Genomic DNA, 26,178 nt, shown 5'->3' on the forward strand with positions numbered 1-26,178 from the left:
CATGTGGAATCTTCCTGTGGAATCTTTGGACCCTCGTCCCCTGCACTGGCAGGGGGATTCTTATCCACTGCACCACCAGGGAAGTCCAGCAAAAGATTCGAGATTAAAATACTTATGAAGAGTAGACACTAATTGTAAAGGGATGAGGAACCAATGAAGGTTTTAAAGCAAAAGAGGATATCCAAATTAAGTCATAATTCCTTATTTTAATATGAAAGTGATAGTTTCATTATAACTAGTTAATGTTCCTGCCACAGTAGGAGTGTTCAAAATTCAAATCCTGGTATCCTAGGGAGTTATCTGTTGGAAGAACTAGTTTGCAGGAGGCCTTATAGGGTTTCTGTTGAACAAAGAAAAGGGTGCTCACCTGGCTTGTGACATTCATGTCTTTCTGAACAGAGTCAGAGAACTTGGTTGTTTTGGAAGGTCCAGTCTTGTAGAAGCTCTCGCTTTCCCGGGATCTTGCATGTCTGACATGGGTGGCTCTGATTAAAGAAGTGGGAATGCACTCTCAGGGTGGGGTGATCATGAAATACCACCTTCCTGCTTGCTTGCAAGGTCCCTTCTTCTTGGAAAGGAGGAAAGGGCCTTTCTTTGCCCAGAGGGCATCAGGGAGCATGGTCAGCTTATTTATTAACAGCCAAACTCATTTAACAAGTGTGAGAAAAGTATGCAGAAATTATGCATATTACATATGACTCATAAGGACATTAAAATTACTGCAAGTAAATAATAATTGTAAATGTTTGCCAAAATGGAAGAGGAGATCCACCAAAATATGAAATTATTACAAACAATGTAAAGCTGTGTGATTTAAAAAATTAATTAGAAAGTCAGTCTTAAATGACTATTGACAAAGTCAGTTCATTAGAAAGTCAAGACAAAGTGCCTGGGAATTGGCAAAAATAGTCCCTAATTTGTCAAAAAAAAAAAAGAATATGACAATCAGATCAAAGCCAAAAGCACTCAAAAACATGAACTGTTTCGGTTAGTTGACTGACAACCACTTTGTGATAATTACAGCTCTTTGTTGGAACAATTATTAAGTTGGTTATAGCAATTGTCTTCATGGGGATAAGGTAAAGATAGTCCCAGGAAGGTGGAGGCCTCACCAGGCCTTCTCTAGTCCAAATTTCTAGGGTACTCTTTGCCACCCCCTCATCATGAAACATCATGATTTCTTTTGATTTAGCTTGCTGTTATAATCATCCCTTGATTTCTACAGAATGACAGACAGGAAGTGACTTACTGGTAAGCAACGTAGCACACTGGGAGCACCGAGGCAACAGACACAATCCCATGCAGAGGACTTTACATTCATTCAATTAAAATGTATCGCATATTGGACAGCAGTTGAAAAGCATGTGAAATTTGGAGTCAGAGATGTGGGTTCGGAACTGAGATTCACTGGTGATTATTTGATAATCTTGGATGTGCCATTTCTAAACCTTAGTAACCTCACCCACGAAGGGGGACTGGGTGGATGAGTTTCGATAAAATATATGAAAGCTCATGGGAGAATAATAGGTTTGGCAAAACTAATACAATATTGTAAAGTTTAAAAATAAAATAAAATTAAAACACACACACACACACACACACACACACACACACACAAAGCACCAATTAACCAGGGGATGTTTTGAGCTAAGTAAATACTTGTCTTACACTTTCTTCTGATGAAGGGGGCTGTCCCCTGTCAGCCTATACAGGGCATACTTGAAATCGATCATGCCTTGATTTTCTATGGTGAAGAAGGCACTTTTACGAGTGCCATAGATCAAAGCCCCAAAGTTGATGATGGAGGAGGGGCTGATGTTGTACTTGGAGAACACCGCAGTCACAGAAAACTTAATTGGGATGCTGGCAATAATTTCACCTCCTTCTGAGATATTAGGCTCAATAATCTAGAAAGGGAAGACAGATTGGGAAGATGTCAGCTACCAGAATAACAGTTGCCAGCATAGTTTCTATGGCTGTCTACTCCATTCCTTATTTTCTTCATTGACACGAAGCCACATTCTTTATTCTCTTTATATAACTGCATCGATAATACAAGCAAATGCTAACGTGAAACTTACTGTGTACCAGCTATGGGTCAACACGCACCAACCCTGCCTCCCATTTTCACTTCCCCCTTTTCTTTTGCACTGATGACTGAACTCAGCCTCCCTGTCTCTGGTCTGGTCTCTTCCAAAGACCAGGGGCCACATTTCTTCTCTGGAGCTTCAATTTCTGATGACTCTGAACACCTCCCACCTGACCTATCTGTGCCTGTGATTCCCCAAGCCCTGGTGAATCCCTTCTGGTGGCCACAAAGTCAGCCCTGCCTTTCCCGCTTAGGGCATGGGTTAGACTACATAAGCTTCATTTTGGTACCTGCCACTGTGTGAGTCATCCCTTCAAGCTCTCTTACCTGACAGCGCAAAACTGGCTGGTTCTCAATTTTTACTTCCTTTTTCGCATGGAAGAGCACCTGGACATTTGTGGGCTTTTCTGTCGTGGTCAGTGAGCCCTTCCTGGGTTGGACTGTGATCATGGAACTTATATTGGTTGCAGAAAGCCCTAAGGAGTCCACAGAAAAGCTGAGTGACAAGAAGAAAAAGTCAGTTTTAGTCATTATCTAAGGAGCTCAAGACACCAGAGATGAGACTCTAGACTGGTAAGTGCCTGCCACATCCCCAGCCCTGTTTAACCACTATGCCAGCAGTGTTCACTGTGCTCTGTATTCCGTGACCACTCCTTAGCCAGGATTGACCAGGCCAGGCACTGAGGCTTGAGGCAAAGATAGCCATCTCCAGCCCGTGGTTAAGAGATGTCCTTGAAGGAGAGCTCTAACAGGAACATGTGATATTGGATAAGGACCAAATCAATTCATTTCTCCCTCTCCCTGCCTCTCTGTCTCCCTCTCTCTCTGTCTCCCTCGTTGCTCTAAGACTGAATGCAGTAGATATAGACGGAACAGTGATGCAGAAGCTGGGGGATCTAAGAAAGGACAGAAAGGCAGGGGCAGAAATCATGCAACGAGGTATTCAGAAGTGCAGCCCTGGCCCAGTGCAGGTGAGAGGAGAGGCCACAGAGAAAAGCTTGGGGACTGGAGCTGGAGCAAGAAACCTAAGCCGAGGCAAGATGCGTGAAGTTGCCATAGGGACCCCTGTCGTCCCCATGCTCACTCCAGGAGATCTGGCCCCTCACTGCAGCGTGCATGCTGCCTCAGCTGCCTCACCTCCCTGCACATCCTTTCAGTGAACCCTGATCACCTGCTCCAACTTGAGGGAGACTGTTCCATGCAGCCTAAAAGAGCAGGGGTAACACCTCTCATAATCTATAAAATAAAACTCACAATGGGCAAAATTCCATTTAGTGCTAATTCCAAAGTGATTGTGGCTTTCTTCTAGGTTTGTTTAGCATTTATTTATATTAACTTATTTCATTTTCTAGTTCTAAGGAACAGCACTATTGAGGTGGGACCTCTCTAGTTTCAGCATTCTTTGAACTGAAAGAAACACTCATGAATATACGGAGTTCCTATTAAGTCTGTGTGGCGGGGGAAGTCCCTTTATCAACTTCAAATTCTTCTGGGCAAAGGACAACCTTCCATAACATCGACCAGTTGTGGGTGCTGGTGCTGCCTGAGGACCTCCTCCCTCCCTGCCCCAAAGCCACTTCTTCCTCCTTGAGGAGTCTTCTTTATTTAGGGGTTTTATTTTTAATCTAAAGAGCACAAGCTGGAGTTGTCTTCCACCAGGCTGTCATTTGGGATCTATAATATAATAGTTCTTAACATTAAGAAAGAAAAACAGACAATCCCTTCTTAACGTGAAATCTTACATAGACCATCAGCTTATGAAACAGACAGGAGCTGGAAGGTGAGCAGAATGGCTTGAGGCCAGGGCCCCCATCTCCAGTCTCTCTCTCAACCCCTAAGACCTCCCCCCACCCCAGTATCTCCTCCTCCAACCTCCCTGCTAGGCTCTTCCCCACGCCCAGGCCCCTGTGGCTCAACCTGCAGAGCAGCTGGGATTCCATTCATTTGAAGCTAAGAGAGGCTAACAGCAGAGATGGTTCTTAGAATTTCCTTCATCGACTTTTTAAAAAAACTCTCTCAGGCAACACTCCTCTCACCATGAGAGGATGTGGACGACCATATGCTGGATAAGTTTTAGGTTACCTGAACATGATCTCATATTTCCCACGGTTCTTCAGCTGCAGGGGCTGCTTCACCTCGTCCATGACCTTCACAATCCCCAAATCAAGGCCTCCTTCAGCTCCTGAAGAAGGCAGGGGCCAGGGTGGGAAGGGGTGAGTGAACATGGGAGCGAGGAGCAAGGGAACTTCCTATTGAAGTTCACATGGAAAATCCATGGTGACAATTTCAGAGAATCTGTTTTTTAAAAACATTGTGGCTAGAAAAACTTCTTGGAATTGAGTCTTAGCAAACAAACAACAGACACTTCTCCTGTACTCAGTTCAACCGGTGGCTCCCTCTAGCTTCCACCTTAGGACTGCTCTTCTGCCTTTCATGTCTCTCATTAGCTAAAACTCCCAGTGTTTAAAAAAAAATCTTTCGAATCACGTGTATAACGTAAAGAGTTGGGATATAATGCATAAATTCATATTGTTATACTTTGTATTACATCATAATCATTTCCCCATGTAACGAAAATCTCCCCATGTGGTATTAACGGCTGCACAATATACTATGATATGGCTATTTCATAATTTACAATATTATTCCTACAATAATAATATTCCATTACAGATAGACACTTAGGGTATTCCTAATCTTCCATTATTATGAATAATGCTGTATGTAAGACCAATGACATCAAGGCAAACATGTAGCTCTAACATTCTATGAGTCGTGCTGAGTAGGAGACCTATCAGAGAAAGGAGGGCCCTAACCTGGGTGTTGGGGCAGTGTGGTAGGTAGAATAAGGCCTGGCACCTCCCCCATCAAAGATGCCCATGTCCTAATACCCAGAACCTGTAAATATGCCAGTTTATGTGGCAAGGGGGGAATTAAGGTATTAGATGGAATCAAGATTGGCAATCATCTGTCTTTAAAATAAGGGAGAATTTCCTGGAGTCTCTGGGGGGACCCCAAGTAATCACAATGGTTCATAAAGGCAGAAGAGAGAGACGGAAGTGGGAGAACCAGAGAGATGGCAGAGTGAGAAGGACTGGACCCAACATTGCTGGCTTTGAAGAGGAAGGAAGGGGACCATGAGCTGAGGGATGTGTGTGCCTCCCAGAAGGTGGAAAAAGCAAGGAAATGGGTTGTCTCCCAAAGGCTCCATAAGGGACAGTAGCCCTGCAATACTCTGATTTTAGCCAAGGGAGAGCCATTTTGGACTGCTGACCTACAGAACTGTAAGATAATAGATCTGTATTGTTTTAAGCCACAAAGTTCGTGGTAATTTGTTAGGGTGGTGACAGAAAAGCAACATAAACAGGCAGGTAAGAACTCACTCTCAGATGACTGCTCAGAAAAGAACTCTTCAAATTTTAAATTTTGACCACCCATTATTGTCTCCAGTTGGAGAGATTAATATTTGTAGTAACACTGCTAACATCACTTGAGTTTGCCTGCTATTTACCTCAATTCCACCTTTCTCTCCAATAATCACTGGTCTTTCTCTACACAGGAAACACACTGCCCTAAAAGATGTGACCTCTAAACACTCTTTCTTTGGCGGGGTCAACAGACCTTTGGGGAAGGTGATGTCTAAGGCAACGTCATAGGACTCGGCGAAGATCAGGATGTTTTCAATCTGAACGACACCAACGAGGTTGTCTGCGTCCAAAACCTGTCAGGGTAAGAGACATTCTTTAGTGAGGGCAAGACCCGCAGGGTTCTTGGGAGTCGGAGACTAAAGAACCTGCAGGAGGGGATCATTTAGAAGGGGCTATGGTAAGAAACGTTTTTGCAATGTATTTAGTTTTTGTTTACTGAGCATTTGTGTAGGCTGAGTGTTCTTCGTAACATCCTTTGAGGGAGGGCTGGTACAGGCAATCAATAAAAGGTTGAGGAAGAGGGACTGCATTTTCCATCTTGTCTACTCCCTGGGTTTCAATAATCTGTATCACTGGCACTACCTTACTGAAGTTTGGGTTGTGAGTACACAGTAGGAAAGTCTTCTTTGAACTTTTAAGTCAGATAAACCTGAAGAGCATTTTTTCTGACAGTTGAAATGAAAATCTTTTATATTCTAAATTGCTTTAACTCATTTTATAAATCTGAACTGCTTTGTTCTTTATTTCTGATTCAACCTATGATAAAAGGGTCAGATTTTTCATATTAAATGAGAGCTTAATGTCTCTCTTTTGGAAATTTCAGATTAAAAAAAAAAAAGAACATCATTACTATTAAAGCTGGAAAAGTTGAAAAAATAAATAAAAGCAAGACTCCTAGCCTCCAGCTGACTTCTGTACCCTCTATTGTCCCTGATGGCGGTACCTCTCCTGATTGCTGTCCCCTCTGTGGTCATCCGTGATGGTGGCACCTCCCTCACTGTCCTGAGGAACATCTGAACTGGTATCAGTCTTTAACTGGATCTGATTGTTGACTCTTGAGACTGACGATGGGGCAGTAAAGGGTCTGTGTTTCAAGGGGAAGAGCCACTGGGCAGTGGGTGTGGCTCCTTGTATCTGCCTGGAAACCACCTGCCTCTCTGCTGAAGCCCCAAGCTGGAAAGCTAAGTGGCCAGCTCCCCACGGCTGGTGTCTTATTAAGGGGCCAGGGGGGAAATCTGTAGCTGTCACCAAACTCAAGTTTTAATTCAGAGTTTCCATCTTTCCTTTCATCAAGCATTCTGCCAACGTTTCATGAAACAAATTGGATTGCTTGAGTTTACCTTCTTTCTTGTGATGCTCAGCCTCTGACAGAGAGGACAAGAAGGGCTGGCGGCAGGAGGGGAAGGTAAGACAAAGAACTTGGGTTGTCAGATCCAGAATTTACATAGTTCTTCTCTATTGACAGAGACCAAGTACCCAGAGCATCCTATTTCCTTTGCTACTCTACTGGATGGCAGGGGAAGGAGAGGGGGATTAAGTTTTGTAATTGGGGAAAATAAGGACAATTTAAGAGATACAGAAATCAAATAACGTTCACCAGAGTGCTTTTCAGAGTGACCAAAAAGCAAGGCATTTCCTCGTGTGGATGTTGAAGGAATATAACCTGGGAAGAGAAGCAGAGCAGGGCGTTGTGGGTTGTCAAACATAGATTAGACGGGAGCATGTAACATGGAGAATTGCCTTGGTGTGTCAGTGAGTTGCTAGTGTGGGTGTCAGTGAACCCAATGTGTACACATCTTGGTGACCAGGTCTGAAGACATATGAAGCCTCACCTCCAACCGGATTGCCTTCTTGACATTGACAGGTTTGGAGGGCTGGAACTGCACCTGAAGGCTATACTCAGACTTGGCGGCTATGATCCCCTGCATGGTGGACACGGTGAAGTCTTCGCCCAGGTGCTCCAGGCTGGTGATCCTCCAGGCCAGGGGCAGGAGTGTGATGTTGCGGAGAAGAACTGCCTTAGAGTCTTTTCTGCAGAGACCAAAGGAAATTCTGTCAATTTCAAACAATTCTGACTTATTATGGCAAGTCAGAAAAAACACTTCTGGTTATTTCAATTCATACCAGTTTATTACTATTTATTGCAGGGAACGGGGCTTACCTGTGATGATCAGGGAATGCAGGATACATGAATCAATATACTCACCCAGCTGCCTCAGAAATAAACATTCCGTATTTAGAATAATATAATTTCCATGAATGATTGTATAAGTTCTAGGTCTGGTCTAGTGTTTTCTGCTTGTCCTCTAAATTTCTAGAGCCAAGATTCTTAACCTTTTAGAGTAATGGACTGAAAATCTGAAAAAAGCTAGCCCTTCTGAAAAAAACACAAATATGCACACACTTTGGCAGTTGATCTTAGAGAAGTCCTTAAACAGCCTGCAGTCCATTCACTGAACCCAAGCTGACAACCTGTGAACTCAGAGGTTATCACCCATCCCGATTTGCACAGGACCAGAAGTCTCCTGGAATGGAGGACTTTCAACACTAAAACCAGGCAGGTCCCAAGCAGATCAGGATGAGTCAGTCGCTTTAGAACTAAATGTTCTTTAAATTTCATTCCAGTCCTGGAATTATCTAGAACTCTGACCTGTGCAGCAAGAGCCGGTCAAAATGCAATTGTCTGGGATCCAGCTCCAATTCTGGGCGGACACCCTGGCAGCTTAACTTGAAGACAGCTGGCTCAGGGTTCTCCTTGATGCAGCAGACAATGCTGTCTTCAAAGACACCGACTGCAGTAGGGTAGGCCCATACATTTAGCACCTAATGCGAGAGTCAAAACAAAGAACATTTATATCCAGGATGCCAAGGCCTCAGACTTCAAAGGAAAGCCTTGCCCTGGTAGACTTGTTTCCACGTGACTGTACCTGCTTCTCATTGGGTTTCAGAATCATGTTGATGGGCTCCAGAAAGTAGGTGTTTGCTTTGATGTCATTCTGAAAACAGAAGTACACCTCCACGACCATTGGGGAGCTGTTCAGGATTGTCAGTGTCTCCATGTTGCCTGGGAACAAGGAGGACTTGTACCTGGAAGTGAACAGAAATTAGGGATGTGGCTGTGAGGACTGGCTGAGCATTCAGGTGGAAAAGCAGACTGTGGGGTGCAAGGCGATTTCAAAGGATCAAGTGGCTACACAGAGGCAGTGGAGGCTACGAACACAAACCTTATGGTGAAGACTTGCAGCTGTGACCTGACTGCTCCCCCTCAAACTCACCCCAAACCTTGGTCTCATCTTTAAGATGGGATGATAAAAATTCTTAGGATTTCAAGTATCAAATGAAATATCAAGAGTATATTTGATACTCTTGATATCAAGATGGAGCACCTAATGCTCTGAGGACAGCTGCAGATAACAAATGCCCAATAAATGGCAGTTGTTACTACGGCAAAGATTTCTAACTGAGAATTCTGCAGCTCTATCCTTCCCAGTGCTTATGCTTCCAAGAGAGATGATCATTTGAGTGGCCTGTTATTTCATATCTTAGAGAAGACCTCATTTACCACCTTTTCCTATACTCGCACAGGATGCTACTGTTTTGACACAGACACATTTGACACTGCTCACTGCTCAGGGCTGTTTCTGTTCCCTAGTACTTTAGGGAGAGACCCGCTGAGTGAAGCACTGTAAGCACTGCAAACTGCCCAGTTAAAGGTGCCAAACAGAAAAGCAGCCAGAGAAGGCACAGGGAACATCAACGGACACACGCATCGCTGGAGGTGACAGCACAGGTCAGGAAAGCATGGTACCACTGTGCCCACAGACAGTCTGAAGAGCTCTGGACAGTCTGGACAGTCTGCAATGAAGGAAGGAAGGAGAAGGCATGGCAGAGATTAAATCTGAGAGACAGAGCTTTCTCTGTGTAACTGCCAGAGAGGTGGTGGCCTTCACATCTCAGTTAATTATCACCACCAAGCACTTTGCTAAAAGTTACATGTGTACTCTCTAGTTCGGTCTTTCCAAAACTGTGCAGTAGGGGCTATTATTTTCCCGTTCTGCACATGAGGATGTTGAGGCTCAGCAAGACTTAAAAGATAAATGATACTAGTTTAGGGACCACTGTAATTGCCCTCCTGGATCACGGCTGTCTGGCCTCATACCCTACTTAATTCCAATGCTGCTCTGAACACAGGCCTCTCTGAACCGGCCATCATTTCCCTGAATCCCACCTCCGGCTGCTGATGGGTGTACATCACATCCATCAACCTGACTCCCACCCCTTCTCTTGTCTAAGCCTTTCTACTGGGTCTTAAGGATCCTCTCCATCAGCAGGTAACTCTCTTCAACTTCATTTTCTAGTCCAATATCTTAGGAAATAAACAGGAGATTATGAAGGGAATGGAGAACTAACTTGGCTCATTAATTTCACCAAGTAAGCATAGAAATAATCACTTGCCACTTATCACAATAAATGCTAGATGGAATTAAGACATGGTTGAGATCCTGGTTCTGTTTTTGGTCTCACCTTCCTGCCTATATAATAAGCAACTTATATATGACTAAAAAAAAAAAAAACTTGTATCACTAAATATTTATGACCATTAACCTTAGCTGGACCCCCAGTTCTGCCAGTTAATTTTAATCTATTTCTATAATATTCTTCCTCTCCTACTTTGCACAAAACCTGTTTCATACCTAGTCCATTTTCCCAACATTTTAAACTTCCTTCCTCTTGCCTCACTGTTAGGGATGACCTCACATCATTCACTATGGAGAAAATGGTTGTGTGGGAACCTCCTCACCATTCCAGCCAAACCTGTGACCCTATCTGCACCTGCAGCCATATCACCTTCCTCCGATGTGATGACGGTCCCTCTTCCTGGCAAAGCCAGCATCTCCACCTCTTGTGTTATTTCAGGGAGCTGCACCACTCACCGCCCTGACTTTCTCTGGAAACTCTAGCTTCTTCCTCCCTACTTCCCCCCTTGACATCTAAACATCATAAGAACAACAGTGAACGAACAGCCTTCCCCGCACTCCAGGTCTCCCTCCTGTCCTCAGCTGCCTCCATCTCCCTTTACAGTCAAGCTTTTATAAAGAACCACCTCCACACTCTGTCTCTATTCTCTCACCTCCCACTCACTCCTCAACTCACTGTACTTGGGTTTCATCCTCAGAAAGCCCTGAGAGGGTCCTATGCCTTCCATTTGTTAAGCCCCATGGACGCTGATGTCATTACCTTTCCACCCTCCCTGCCACAATCAACATGGATGGCCACGCCCTCTTCTCGTGGCTCCAGGACACCATGCTCCCCCGGTTTCCACCAGTAGCCCCTGCCCTCTTATCTCTTGTGAGTGGTAGAATTCTTTAGGGCTTCGTCCATGGTCCTTCTCGCCTTACTGTGTACTCTCATTTAGGTGATCTCATCAGACCCATGGCATTTTTTTGTCTTGAAACAGACTCTCCTCTGAGAACCAAAACCACATAGACTATGCCTTGCTTTCTGTGGCTTCTAGCTGTATCTCTCGAACATCTCAAACTGAACACACACCCAAGTAAACTCTACATTCTACCCTTCCCCTACCCAAACTGGGTCTTCCTCTAGGCCACCCCATCTGGGAAAACAGTGTCCTCAATCACTTGAGAGCTTAGCAGAAACTTGGGGCACAAGAACACACTTCTCCTGATCTGTGGAGCAGGGCTGCCTGAGGCAATGTCATTAAGAGCTGGATCTACTATTAATACACAGGCACCCTGGCTTGTATTCCTCATGCATCCAACCCAGGGGTCTGAAATCTGCTTTGAAATAATGGAACACTTACTTATCTCTTGATTTCCCACAAAGCAGTGGTCCGAAATGAAACCTCTCCGTGCTCACAATATACTTCTTAAAGATGACCTCATTTGCCTTCATTTCCATCTTCCGCTGAGGGAATACCACCCTGAACACAGAGGAGGAAGAGGAGAGGAGAAGTGTCTGAATTGCCTCCACATGATGTATACAGGAACCCAACATTCCCTGTTCAGCAAAGGGTCCAGGAGTCTGGAGATGGAACAACTCTTAATTTGAGGACATTTCTGGAACGACTCTTAATTTGAGGACATTTATGGAACCAACCCTGAGGGAAGACAGTACAGTTTGAATCTGAGAAAAAAATATTCCCAGTAGTGTCTTTCATAATGGGGCTGATGATGAAACTGAGCTGGACTTCCTGTTCTAGTGTGCCTAGCTAGAGAAAGTCCTGAGAAACCCTAAGGAAATCTAGTTCGGGTGGATCTTAGCCAGCTTCTGAGTTCCCTGTCTGACGTGGCCCCTTGGTGAGAATTGCAAAAAAACAAAAACAAAAACAAAAAACTCCTCTAGGTGTACAAGCTATAAAAAGTCCCCTGGCTTGCTGAAGCCAGGGGCCTTTATGTGGTGCATAAGGGGCCCAGTGTTTGGTACTCAGGAAAAAAATCTGCCTGTGGAGATACCCACATATACTGAGGTTACAGGATAAAAGTCCTACAGCAAATATAAAATCTATTTATATATGCTTAATAGTTAAATAAACAAACTAACTTCACACAGAAAGATATCCCCTTGCCCTTCACATCTGCTAGCATTCTATTTTAGCCACATGGTACCGTGTCATTTCTGTGACTCAGTGTCCGTGGCTCTGGAGCCCAGTATAAGAGGGCCTGGGATGCTGCCCTGGTTCCACATTTCTATTAAGACACATTTTGTTCAAAGTCCCATGGGGGAAAACAAAAATGTATCCGCCAATCTTTTCTTTAAGAACAAAATACACTTACTTTGGGTCTTGGCAAATGTATGGGTAAGTGCAGACACCTCGGCAGTAAAGCTGGTACTGGCGGTGAGTTCCAAGGATCTCAAAGTTAAATGTTTGGTCAAAAATCCCAAGATCATTGGAACAGAAGTGTAGGCGCAATGTCACCTCACCGTTGGCAGGCACGATCCACCGGAAATGATTCAGCCTGAAAATGACCACACATGCTTTTACTGTGAGGATGCTTCCTTTGGGCCAAGAGAAGACAGGACTGTTGCCTGGGAGAAGTCCGGTCCTGCTGCAGTTAGGCATGGCGATCCTTGACCGCCATGGAGGTCCTTAACAGTCAGGACAACCCGGTTCCCATCTGAGGCTGTGACAGCCACACCCTCATTTGGAGCTTCGGCCTTCTCCTCCCTGGGTGGCTCCGAGGCCCACCTGGTGAATTTCTCCTGGGAATGCTGCCCAGATAAGTTGTTCTGCTCTACGTCTGACAGCGGAGCAATGGTTCCGGAAGTTCCTGCGGAAAGGCCCTTCCTGTTGAAGGCCATTCGACGTTTCTCCTTCTGAGTCTCACGCGGCTGATCCGTTTTTTCTTTCTCTTTTTCTTTTGTTTTCTGTTTGCTCCCTTTAGACGAGGTGATTTGCTCCTCCTGGGTCTTAAATTGAAAATGAGCACAGGGTCTTAAACATTCATCCTACGACCACAGAAGCAGGAGACAGGAATGCCCATGACACTGCCTGTGGTTTGGGGTGACCTCTCTGCCTGCAGTCTGGGGTGACCTCACCAGGTTCAAGATGCTGGCGACTGCTGAGAATGGCAGAGCCCAGACTATGACACTACTGTAGGAGAGAAGTGTGGAGAGGAGTCTAGGGCTTTCCCTGGTACCCAATTCCCTGAAGGGAGGCCAAAGCTCCAGAGAAAGCTGGAAGCTGGTCTGGAGTGTGTTCCCATACTGCATTTTGTTGTTGTGCTTCTGTAGTATTTTTTTTTAATCTATATTTCTCATTCCCTCCCAATCACACTGATTTTTTTTCATAGACCAAATCTGTATCATGACAGAATATTCCATAGTCTGCAAATCTTTTGACTGTTCTCAGAGTGTCCCTTAAAACTTACTTATTTCCTGTATTTCATGTAAGCTGAAAAGAAGATTTAAAAACTTGATTAGATTCAGAGAGGATGCTGTGCACATCATACTCTGTCACACTGGGGGACAAATGATGTCAGGTTGACTCACGATTACAGACGCAAAGGGTGTCTGTGTGGCTACAGTGATGCTCGCAGATCTTGGCCATGGCAAAGCGGACTTCCCTCTCTGCAGCCAGCCAGCCACCCATGGGACGATGCTCTGGCTCAGAGTGAGTCTTGTTCTCCAGCAAACCAGCACTCCAGGAATCCCCTGGCACTCCTTAATCAAGGACTCCTACGTCATTGGGGATATCAGAACGGTGCCTTTCTAATTCTACCATTCTTTCTATAATTTCAGCTGTCATTCTCCTAGAAAGAAGAGCTTTCCTTTATGTACTGGAGATGAGCCTGAGTTCCTTCTAAAACTGTAAGTTAAAGAAAGCTAAACTCTTTCCCCTTAAGGTTCAATTTTCAGAAAAGAGGTTGGTGTAATAGTCACCTCTGATGGTGGCAATATTTTCTTTTTTACCTTTTTATTGGACTCTGCCCAAGTAAGGCCTGCTCACCAGTGCTGAGACCTGATGTTGATTGTCTATTTACTTACAAAACTGAAGTTTGGGGCTCTCTGTTACCTAATTGAGGTGTAAGCAGGGCCTATAGATAACTTTATTTGCTGCTGATTTTGTTTTTTGCTAACATGCATGGTTTATAGGAAGAAAGCTAGGAGGCAGTTCAAATTTTGGCCCCCATACTCCTCTTTGGCCACCTTATGTGAAGAACCAACTCATTGGAAAAGATCCTGGTGCTGGGAAAGATTGAAGGCGGGAAGAGAAGGGGACGACAGAGGGTGAGATGGTCGGATGGCATCACCAATGCTACGGACATGAGTTTGAGTAGGCTCTGGGAGTTGGTGATGGACAGGGAAGCCTGGCGTGCTGCAGTCCATGTGGTCACAAAGAGATGGACATGACTAAGCGACTGAACTGAACTATTCCTCTGGGAACAGAAAGCCCCTCTATAATTTTTAATATCCATGCATTCTTCATATTACTAGTCAAATCTATTTTTCTTTTTTTATTTATTCCATTAACTGTATATGTAAAAATCAATTTTATACTTTTACATGATTTCATTTTGATCACTTATCCTTTTAATCTAGGTGGAATTACTTTTACTGCACTGTATCAGGCAAGAAGATAAAAAGCAACTTTATCCAAAATATCCAATCTTCCCCATATAATTTCTTAATAGTCTTTTCTTTCTCTAATGATGTGTGTTTCCTTGTGTCTGTTGACTCTTGTATTCTTCTGCACTGTGTGAATTACCTTAGCTTCACAATACATTATGCTACCTTTTTAAAAGAGCTTGTTTCACACTTTTTTTTTTTTTGTAAATGGGCTTCAGAGCGAATCAACAAGTGTCATTTTTAGTCTCTTCTTGGGGGCATAGGAAGAGTCAGACCCAGGGAAGGTGCAGCTTAGGGAGGCTCAGGTGGAATCCCAAGTGAGTGGAGGCAAACACCCCAGTGAGCTTGACATCAACCCCGGGCTCAATTTTTGGCCACATGGAGGGCCCATGTGAAGTCTTGCCAAGGTCAGGAGGATAAGTTTCTCCATTTACCTTTGAGGAGCCTGGGGTGGTTGAAAGCTCTGTTTCTGCTTCCACTTCTCTTTTCTCCTCTATCAGGGAGAAGTCTTCAGAGGGTGGAGTTATAAACACGAAATGCTTCAGGATTTCTGTCATGGCCAAAGGCTGTCGCTTCACAGGGTAGGAGATGATTGAGTATAAAGCAGGTGGTGGGATAGGTGGTCCAGAGGAACCCAGGCCCAAGATGTCTAGGATCTAAAGAAAAATATCAAGATGAATTTCTGGTGTAGAGGGCAGGCTACCCCTAACAGCCTCCCTGAAAGAGCACAGGATGGTGAGACCCTCCCTCCTTTCTCTCAACTTTCTCAGGAGACGCCCTGATAGAGGCATGTGTCAGGGATGGTGTATAATGGGCCTCTGACACAGCTCTGTAGGTCTTTCCAGACCCCACACCTCCAGACTCAGCTGGGGCTCTTGCTATGGGCTTCAGGCTCCCTCTCTTATCATAACCTTTGTCACTTTATTATGATTGCTTGGTGGTCTATCTCTGCAACTGGACTGTAAAGTTCATTAGGACTGGAACTAGGGTGATATAGCACATGGCCTAGCACACAGCTGGGACTCAAACCTCTGTTTAAAGAGACCATCTCTTAATATTCTGATGTCTATAGTATAGAGCTGTTTCATTTATTTTCAGATCCCCTGTTAACATTTCTTCTACCTTTAAGTGTTCTTTCTTTTCAAAGGTAAAAGAGAGTTAGGGCTAGAGCAGGTCATATACAGCAAAGAAAAAAAAAGTGCATCAAAGTTCTGGGAATGGGGTGAAAGATGGGAATGGAGAGAGAAGTCAAAAAAGAAACTTGAGAGAGTCAACTTATTCCTGTAGCATTCCCCATTCTACTCTGATATATAATGAATGAGAGCCATCCAGAGCAGATGGCTTCAAAATCTGGTAGCAATTTTCTCCTCAGCTTGTAAAACCCTCAGAAAAAGGATGCTCTCCCTTGATTAATTGTTGTCATCACAACCATGAGGCCACCTGAGTGGACCAAACAGGCTATTAGTTCGAGGAAGTAACTATCTTCATGTAATCCTGTGTTGCTAATTCTCTTGGTCAGAAAGTTGAAGACACTTCCTGACTAACATGTAGCTAGAGTTAACTCCCAGGATTCAGAATATCTGTGAGGAAAGGGATGAATAATTTGCATCCCCTATTAAATTAATAGAGGCAGGAAGTTCTTTAAACAAGTCTAACTCGTGGTTCCTCTCAGGCTCTGCTCTCTACTTCTAAGGTTGCATCTCAGTTCAGTTCAGTTCAGTCGCTCAGTTGTGGCCGACCCCATGAATTGCAGCATGCCAGGCCTCCCTGTCCATCACCAACTCCCGGAGTTCACTCAGACTCACGTCCATCGAGTCAGTGATACCATCCAGCCATCTCCTCCTCTGTCGTCCCCTTCTCCTCCTGCCCCCAATCCCTCCCAGCATCAGAGTCTTTTCCAATGAGTCAGCTCTTCGTATGAGGTGGCCAAAGTACTGGAAGGTTGCGTCTAGTTTCTGATAAATACTAAACTAAACCAGTGGGTAGACTGAGGCCCCCCTGTTCAAATCTGGCTTGCCGCCTGCTTTTGTGAATCAAGCTGTATCTGAACAGAGTCATCTCCAGTCATATCCATTATTGGGGGTGGGTGTTCGGGACAGAGACTATATGACCTGTAGCCGCAAATATTTGTTTTTTGGTGTTTCACCGATAAAGTTTGTCATGGGATGAAAGGTTATAATAACCATTCCCTCCAAATCACTGCCAAAGGGGTTTCTGAATATGATGCTTTTGTTTCTAGGAACAAGAAGCCATCTGGTCGTATAATTTCTGTCATGGTGGGAAGCTTATGGGAAAGAAATTTTAGAATAGTTGAGCCATTTGCATAACCCCCGAAGTGTACCTGCCTTGCCAACCCATAACACAGTATTGTCAATACTAAAATTAACTTTATGAGTGGCTTTTTGTAAGGTTAGATGGAATAGTTTAGATCTGTGGAACTTCCTATGGATACTTCATCACATAGAAAAAGGTCCTTTTAGCCATTTTTGTTTTATATACAAAGGGATATCAGAGATGAATGGAATTAAGGGGATCTGGATTTTGTGTTAAAAGCACATTTACAAGGACTAGCTCTGTACGTCTGCCTGGCTACCTGACCGTTACATCTCTGTCTTGGAGGAAAGTCTGTACCTGTTCCCCTTTAGGAAGCCTCTCATTTTCCAGAGCCTGCTTCCAGCTTGAGCCTTCGGAGTCAGGCGTCTGGATGTTTATGAACGGCACACCCAGATCCTTCTTCCCTTCGTGGTCCTCCTCCTCGCCCTCGCCTCCGTCGCTGCGCTCCTCCTGGGCGCGGAGCTTCTCCAGCCGCTCCCTCTCGGCCCTCTCCCGCTCCAGGCGCTCCCTCTCGGCTCGCTCCTTCTCCGCGCGCTCCCGCTCCCGGTCCTTGCGGCCTCGGCGTCCACCGGAGGGAACCTGGCGCTGGTCGGCCCCATCCTCATGGCTCATGTCCTCAGCACCGATGTGATGCAGCAGAACTCCTTGCTTCCGGTCCCAGTACGTGAGGATGTTCTGGATATCCTTCAGGGTCAGCTCGAAGGTCTTAAACTTCTGGGCCACGTTCTTGTCAGTGTCCTTCGGGAGGTCCCCCTCACTGTCTTCTTGCTCCTGGACAAGAGGAAACCAAAGCGTGTTGATATCTGACAAGAGGTTCCTCCTCCTCTTATCCATTCTTCCTTCTCCACAGCTACCTGCTCTCTGACGGACACTTTTCTTTCTACTGCATCAATCTTCACCTCTAGTTTGGAAAAAGTAAGAATCTAGAAGGCAAAAACACATAAAACATTCTTAAAACAGTTCTTTCGGGGAGAGCAAATTGCAAAAGAAGGAGAAAGAGGGCACTGTGCTTTGTAAGACGGCCTCATAGGATTCCAGCCCCTCATATACAAGCCAGGGCTGTGCCTATGGATTGTGTGGGGGCCTTTCTCAGAAGATTCACTCTGTGGTCCTTCCTTGTCTTGGAGCTGGCTGGGGCCGGGCATTATGCATAGCAGCTGTAATGTTCACTCCTGGCTGACAGCTGCTGCTCTGAAGGATCAACAGGAAAAGATGCTCAAGACGAGCCTTTCCTCTGGAGAGGCCACTGAGTCTAGTGGGCCAAACCTGGTCTCACAATTGTTAGCTGTGTGACCATGGGTGAGCAAGCCACATCTTTGGCCCACCTATATTGTGTTGACAGTAATATTAATAACTACCCCAGAGGACCACTGAAAGTTAAATGTGTGAGTGCATGTAAAAAGTTTATAACAGTGTCTGTCACAGAGTAAAAGGTCTCATAGTGCCAAGTTATTAAAATTATACAGATTATGTATACAGATTAATCAGTGCTGCTGGGGACAGACAGGGTTTCAGAATCTGGCTACACTCCAGCCTCTTAAACAAACCTGTATTTTAGCTAATGAACCTTGCAGAGAGAAACCGACCTTATTCTTTTTCTTACTGCTTTGTGGGTTCTGATTGTCTCCCCTCCTGATGAAACCCTCCAGGAGGCTTCACAGGTCTGGGGGTTCTTCTTTGATGACATACAGTCCAGTTCAGCCCAGTGACATTCTTCTCTTGCCTAAGCTCAGGTGTGGAGGCATGAGAGGCCCAGGCTGGTTATCCCCTCTCTGCACTGCATCAGCTCCCCGCTAAATGTCCGTCTCTACAGCCTGGAGAGAGCTGACACAACAGTACTGGCAACGCTGTCTCCTGGAGTGGGTGGATCGCCTTATTTGTGTGGGTGAGGGGAGGGTGGAGTGCCTGCTGTATGTTCCCATCTACAGAGTTCTGCCTAGATATCCTGTTCCAAGTGGAAGTGGACTGAGTGTGGAAGAAGCGCCTACTGAGGGGAGGACTTGCATTTGGAAACTTGCAGGAGCCTGTTTCTTATCCTTGTTTTGGTGCCTAAGTTTTAAGTGCTCAGACATGCTTCTTCCTGAGCTCTACCTGATGCGGACTCCTGGACACTGATTCCTCTGCTCTTCCATCTGCCTCCTGGGACCAGTCTGCACCTCGTCTGGGAGTCTAGCTTTAGTTTTACCCTCAGAACTCTTGGGGCTGGAGTGGCCACTGTGCACCCCAGCTAGCACAACCCTCAGCCACTAGCGCCACCCTGGACGTTGCTCTGGCCAGTCTGCACCAAGCCTGGGTACCGTGTATCACAGTGGGCAGAGACGTGACAGGCAGACTGATACTCACAAGGGTAGCTTATGCTGGAGCATCTCCCTTGACTGCGGTCAAGGATCAGCTCCTGGTTGAACACACTGACTTAGTGGCTCACTGCAAACAGCTCTTCACCACCAGTCTATTTAAAACCATCCAGGGGGCTGCAGGAGACAGCAGAAGGAGCCAGATCTGTGCACACACACAACTGTTACAGCTCGTCCTGTTAAATTCTGGATGGGGTTCACATCTCTGAACCTCTGAGGAAGGACAGGATGTAACAGGACAGGATTATGGGAAGCACAAGAAAGCACGGGACACACAGTCAGTGCTCAGAAAATGCTGATCCCTCTCCTCCTGCCTTTTGCTCCACCACAGAATCTACACAGTCCTAGGCCAGCTTTCTGGAGGGGAGATGTGCTGGGCTGATATGCTAGCTGTGGTGGTGGGCCACTCTGCACCTGCCTGCCGCTGAGGGGCCAGGGAGGGTTGCTACCTGCCGGCTTGGTATCTGAGATTTCTTCGTGGACGGCTCCTCCTTTACGGGTCCCTGCTTTGGCTTTTTATTCTTCCGTTTTAGCTCATCTTCTTCCTTCTGTCGCTCAAGTTCCTGCTGTAGCTTCTTTTCCTGCATCTCCTTTGCCAGTCTCTCTAGCTCCCTTCATTAAGTCAGGCAGAGAAGAAAAGAGTTCAGAGGGGCCTGCCCGAGCCCCTCCCCTGCTGCAATCACCTGGTGGGGGAACGTGGCGCGGAGCTTTCTTCAGCACAAAAACCAGGAAAGAACAAAAGAAAGCTGGATATTATAGGAAGGAAGGAAGATGGAAGGGAAGAGAAGAAAAGAAGGGAAGAAAGGAGGAAAGGATGGCTCACATCTACCTTTGAATAGTCATTTAGTAAAACTGATAACTGAAGCTCAACTAAGAGGAATTCTCAACTGATCTCTAATTCTATTTCAATCTCGTTTCACAGGAGAGTGAGGCAAGGGCTGTAAACAAGCTGGATGTTATCACCCTTAAAAACCAACTTTCAAAGATTGTTCTGCTATCAGTACAGATGAGGCCCAGCTTTCTACACTCATGTCTGAGGTGTAGACAAGAAGAAATGATGTTTTTCACAGCGGTCCCCACTGTGGCCCACTTGGAGCCATGGAGCTAGAGCTGAAGGCCACGTTCCTCTCCTTCTCGCCCTTTCTTTCCTTTCCAGCTATGGATTCAGCCGTGTCTGCCCTGCTGCTAATGGCAGAGAGGGCACCAAGCCTGGGCACCATGTATAAACAAAGAGTGGAGGGGATGGCATTTCTGAAGATACGGAATCCATTTATTTTTATCTCTGGGAATCCCTGGTTGTTCCTGGCTGCTGTGGCTCTCTGCTCATTGAAGCTGACTCATCATTACTTCATCACTTCGTGTGTGTGCGCGTTACAAACAAGTCACTGCTGAGCTCTAAGAATCAGATTTGGATTTTCTAAGTCCACTGTGAGAAGAATGCCTGAAAGTAAATGACCTGAATGAGAAAAAAAAAAGCGATTTTTTTGGAATCCCAAAGCTGGGATTCCTGAGGCCCAGGCATGTTTACAGTAGACCATGCATGAGATGTGGGTATATATATATACTGATACTGTAGAGTACATAAAAGCTCTTTGGGGGCCAGTGGGAGGAGTCTGGAGGTAGGGGGAGAGGAGAAAAGGGGATTAAATTATAGGTAGCATCTTGCCCCCCACCACCAGTGTTTGGAATCTTAGGGAGGGGTAGGCAGTAGACCCTCCTCCCTCCCTTGGCATGTCTGAAGATCTGAGGACAGGACACTGCCCACCTGTATTGGAGACAGCGTGAAATCATGGACCATGTCTCGTGGGTGGTATGGAGGGGATTCAGTCAGTCCCATGTGGTCCCCAGGGATGGGCACAGAAGGTGGCTGAGAGTACTGGCCTGGGAGCCTGCCCAGGGTCTCTGCTGAACTGCCCAGGCTAAGGAGCAAGTGGGAGTGGCAGTCAGACCTCGGGATGGACGGCACCACCAAAGGCCAAGATGCTGGCCAGGAAAGGAGGAGAAATGGCTAAGTTATGGAGGGCAACCACCATGCCCACGTCACAAGAGTGGCCCCCTGGGTCACCATCTCTGGACACCTGAGCACAGAGGCTGATGAGCCGCAGCTCTCAGGGAAGCCAGCAGGAGATTAGGGGCCAGAAGCCCCTCCTCTTTTTACACTACAGCCTCTAGCCCTGGGTCCCACAGGTCCCCCAGAAAGAAGGAAGGACAGGAGAATGGAGACGTGGGAAGGCTGCAGCAACCAGCACCCTGGTTGTGCAAGATACCTGTTTCTGCTCTCAGCAAGTCATCCTCCCAGGTCTCCTGCGGCTATTGCTGCCTCCTCCCCGGCCCCGGTGACCCTAGTCTCCAGGATGGGCCGTGTGCCTGATGGAAACTGCTCCCAGTGGCAGTGCTTCCCTTCTGACCAGCCCCGGACACTGACCTCCTCTTCCTCTCCCGCAGGGCTTGTTGAACCTCTCGGTTGAAGGTTATTTTCTCCTCCTCTGTCAAGGCATCATATTCTTCCTCATCCATGCTTTGGAGACGCTCCTTCTCTCTCTTCTGCGCTTCTCTGCGTTTGTGCTCTGTGGGGAACAAACAGGAGGGTGGGAAAAACTCACTCACCACGTTTGGCTGCGGGGACCCCAGTGGTTTAGCTCTTGCCTAAGCAGGCTGTGGTGCGTGTGTGACAGCAAGAGGCAGCGGGTACCACAGGCGGCCTCCTAATCTCTGCTGGGCTTTCCTGCACTCATACAGTTCCCACAATGGTTTCCACCTGTGGTGGGCTGAACAGAGGCCCCAAAGAGATCCACGTGCTAATGCCCAGAACCTGTGAATATGTCACATTACATGGCAGAAAGAACTTTGCAAATGTAATTAAATTAAGGATCTTGAGTTGGCGTGATTACCCTGGATTATCTGAGTGGGCCCAATATAATCACAGAGGTCCAGCAGAGGCAGGCAGGAGGGTCAGGGTCAGAGAAGAAGAGCGGACAATGAGGCAGAGGTCAGAGAGTTGCGAGGTAGGAACCACGAGCCGAGGAATGCAGGGGGCCTCTAGGAGCCAGAAAAGGAGACGAGGATTCTCCCCTAGAGCCTCCAGAGGAACATGGCCCTGCTGACACCTCAATTTTAGGACTTCTGACTCCCAGAACTGTCAGAGAACAAATCTGTGGTGAGTCATCAAGTTTGAAGCAGTGTATTACAGGAGTAATAGGAAAGTAATATACCACCCACTGACTTTACCCATTACTAACACAAGCCACCAAAGTGCTCAGGTGACAGAACTGTCAACTTCCACACCCTGCAGGTTCCAGGTCCTGAAGTGTGGTTCACACTTGGCACGAAGGCTCTGGGCTGCTTCTGCACATGTTGCAGGCACCCCAGTCTTTCCTCATGCCTCCCTAAGTTTGAGCTTTGGGCTCAGAGATCTACATCTTGAGTTCTTAGTCTCTAACACTTACAGAGGATAGTAACAGATCAGAATAATAATTCTTCCTTCACAGGGCTGTTGTGGGGATCAAATAAGCAATCATGTAAGGTGCCTAGCCCAGTGCCTGGCACCTTCATAAATGTTCAATAACAACTAGATTCTAATATAATAATATTGTATGCTGCCTCAGGACTTTTTAAAATGATTAAGGGAATAGGAACCTATATTGAAACTGTGAAAACTACAGGCAATTGAGAAAATGAAAAGAGATACTTTCTTTCAAAAGTTGATTGTTGATGGGAAATGAGTTTTCTGGAAACTAGGAATCTGGAGGTTGAAATATTGCTGAAAGATGCCTGGTCAATCTCTGGATGAGAATAAAAGGAAGCAGTCTTTGAGTTCTGCTTTGACCCCTGGGTTGGGAAGATCCCCTGGAAAAGGGAAAGGCTACCCACTCCAGTATTCTGGCCTAGAGAATTCCACGGACTGCATAGTCCATGGGGTCGCATAGAGTCAGATTCAACTGAGCGACTTTCACTTCACTATGAACTAAGATAGCTCAGTGTTTGTAAATATTTCCTTAAAAGGAAAAGGTGCAGACTGTTCTGGAAGACAGAGGCAAGGCTGAGTGAGGAAGGGCAGTGATATGACCGGAGCTGAGGCTGAAGCAGGATTCTGCCTCTGAGGGGTAGCACCGTCCTCTCCCTTGGGGGCCAAGATCTCCTGGGTCTACTTTTGTCTAAATTTGGGACTTAAGCTAACATTACTTTCTTTGTGTATGTGTGTATGGGCTTTTCAATCATTGAAAATTTTTTTACAGGCCACTGGAATGACAAAAAAGCAAAGAACTCAGAGTTACACAGATCTTACTAATATGCTCTGTGATCTTACACAAAACTTTTGATATCTGTGAGCCTCGTTTTCCACATCTGTAGAGTGGGGGCAATAATCTTTGTCAGGACTAAATGACCCAAAGTGTCCTTTAAAGACATTTTAAGTGTACACAATCTGCTGCAGTGCCTGGTACACAATAGGCTAGAATGTAGAAACTGTTTCCTCAAGTTACAAGCTCTACTCTGGTCTTACAGGAAATTCACAGTGGGCTTAAAACCGACAAGCTAATGAATGGGTCACCTGAGTAAGGATGGGACCTGTGATGTGGCCCTCTCAGTCAGTGCTCAGTTGCTCAGTCACGTCTGACTTTTTGCAGCCACATGGACTGTAGCCAGCTAGGCTCCTCTGTCCATAGGACTTTTCCGGCAAGAATACTGGAGTGGGTTGCCATCCAGGAGACTGTCCCAACCCAGTGACTGAACCTCCTGTATCTTCTGCATTGGCAGGTGGATTCTTTACCACTGAGCCACCTGGAAGCCCTGTGATACCCTCAGGTAGGCTATAATTATAGAGAAGATGAAGGGATGTAATGTGATGTCGGGGGAAAGAGGAAGATGCCTATGGTGAGAAGAGCTGGGTTCCATCCTTCCTTCTATAATCTCTCAACAGGTCACTTGTGTCTCAATTGCCTCACATGCAAAGTAGAAATAAGAACTCCCAGCCACCCTCCAGGGCAGAGGTGGGGCGCCAGTGAGATGGCAGATGTAGCAACATAAGCCTAATGGGTACTCACAGCAGGGAAGGAATGTAAAAAGCCTAGAGCTCTGTTTAAAGGAAAGACCTATGGGGCTTGGAAGGACAGCCCAGGAGGGGATGGCCTTACCTTCTTGCTCATTTTTGGCTTTCTCCTGGGCCTTCATGGCTGCGTAATCCTGGGCCATGTTGATGACATAGATGTGCTCCCGATTGCCGATGGCCTTCAGCAGGCAGAGGAGAGCGGTAACTGCGTTCCGAGCAAAGAGTGTCTCCAGGCTGTCAAACACCACTCCTCGGTAGCAGTCACTCAGCTGAAACCAGAGCACAAACAGTTACTGTGGCCACAAGATCATCTGTTCCCCAAGAAGGAAGCTATTTTTTCTTTTGCTGCTGCTTTTACAGGTGCTGCCACTAGTTCTGCAGACCCAGAACCATTGGTTCTGGGCCCAGATGAAAGTTCCACTGCCTTCCCACCTGCCAGATTCATTGGGGCTGTAATTAAACAAGAGAGAAAAATAAAAATGTTTCAGCAGTCATGAAAGATCTTTGCCATACATATCTGCAGAGTAAAGGATTTATTCTGTCTCTGTAGAGATCAAGAAAGCAAATAATGTTGAGATGAGAATCTGGGAAGATCTATGAAATACAGAGAAGGAATATGTGTATAAAAGGTGTCCCTCTGCAGCAAAGACAGCAGTAGCAGATGGGCCATTTTTATCTTAGTGGTTTTCCTGCCTTGGAGCGTAATGATTTTGGTAATAGTAACTACTGTAGAACAGGCCTTGGCTGTGCTGCAGTGTTACTTGCAGAGACTGGCCACCACGCGCTAGAGACTGATTACTACCACTTTCTGAGGAGACAAGAATCCTGTGTCAGAAAATCAACTATTGCAATCAGTACATATACTATTTAGTTTAGCTGCCATTTTTTTTTTTTTTTCCTCATAGGGAAGACTCTGTCAATAAACGAAGCAGCACAAACTCTGTATCTCATCAGAGGCCAGTACTATGAGTAGCACAGCTCTCCTGGCTTACTTTGGGTTTTACCAGTGGTCTCAGCCTTTACTCGGGGTGCATGAAACACCTGCACACTTACTAGACGCCTGTGTTCAAATGAGCTGAGAGCAATGGCACCTTTAACGCAGTAGTGAGTTCAAAGCTTAACATGAATCATTTCTGGTGATTACATTCCTCCTCTTCTGCGAAACTCAAGTTGAATTTTTGTTTACTTAAACATGCAATTAATACTGTGGCCCATTCTGGCAAACCAAAGCAAACACAGAACTCTAGGACCTGGTAAGCAGTTTAGTTTTCTGTAATCCATAAGCAGCAAACCCTCCCAAATTCTGGTGATCTAGTTTTCTTTTCTTTACAAGTACAACATCTATTTGGAAAACTGAGCAGTGGCCACAGGACTGGAAAAGGTCAGTTTTCATCCCAATCCCAAAGAAAGGCAATGCCAAAGAATGCTCAAACTACTGCACAATTGCACTCATCTCACACGCTAGTAAAGTAATGCTTCAAATTCTCCAAGCCAGGCTTCAGCAATACCTGAACTGTGAACTTCTGGATGTTCAAGCTGGTTTTAGAAAAGGCAGAGGAACTAGAGATCAAATTGCCAACATCCGCTGGACCATGGTAAAAGCAAGAGAGTTCCAGAAAAACATCTATTTCTGCTTTATTGACTATGCCAAAGCCTTTGACTGTGTGGATCACAATAAACTGTGGAAAATTCTGAAAGAGATGGGAATCCCAGACCACCTGACCTGCCTCTTGAGAAACCTGTATGCAGGTCAGGAAGCAACAGTTAGAACTGGACATGGAACAACAGACTGGTTCCAAATAGGAAAAGGAGTACGTCAAGGCTGTATATTGTCACCCT

At 45.8% G+C, this 26,178-nt stretch overlaps 1 protein-coding gene across 1 annotated transcript in view; it reads right to left on the reverse strand.

Annotated features, from left to right (window-relative positions):
- Positions 1 to 26,178, reverse strand: part of HYDIN (HYDIN, axonemal central pair apparatus protein) — a 474,307-nt gene that overhangs the window by 48,273 nt on the left and 399,856 nt on the right. Inside the window, 17 exon segments of the mRNA XM_010850902.1 lie at positions 368 to 485; positions 1,669 to 1,907; positions 2,417 to 2,585; positions 4,172 to 4,271; positions 5,711 to 5,810; positions 7,350 to 7,548; positions 8,168 to 8,340; positions 8,445 to 8,604; positions 11,339 to 11,458; positions 12,312 to 12,494; positions 12,725 to 12,945; positions 15,039 to 15,260; positions 17,236 to 17,771; positions 17,774 to 17,861; positions 19,742 to 19,904; positions 21,718 to 21,859; positions 24,425 to 24,608. Of these exon segments, the coding sequence (XP_010849204.1) occupies positions 368 to 485; positions 1,669 to 1,907; positions 2,417 to 2,585; positions 4,172 to 4,271; positions 5,711 to 5,810; positions 7,350 to 7,548; positions 8,168 to 8,340; positions 8,445 to 8,604; positions 11,339 to 11,458; positions 12,312 to 12,494; positions 12,725 to 12,945; positions 15,039 to 15,260; positions 17,236 to 17,771; positions 17,774 to 17,861; positions 19,742 to 19,904; positions 21,718 to 21,859; positions 24,425 to 24,608 (3,117 nt within the window).

Source organism: Bison bison, unplaced genomic scaffold, assembly GCF_000754665.1.
Source record: "Bison bison bison isolate TAMUID 2011002044 unplaced genomic scaffold, Bison_UMD1.0 scf7180017864297, whole genome shotgun sequence".
Classification (NCBI taxonomy): Eukaryota; Metazoa; Chordata; class Mammalia; order Artiodactyla; family Bovidae; genus Bison; species Bison bison.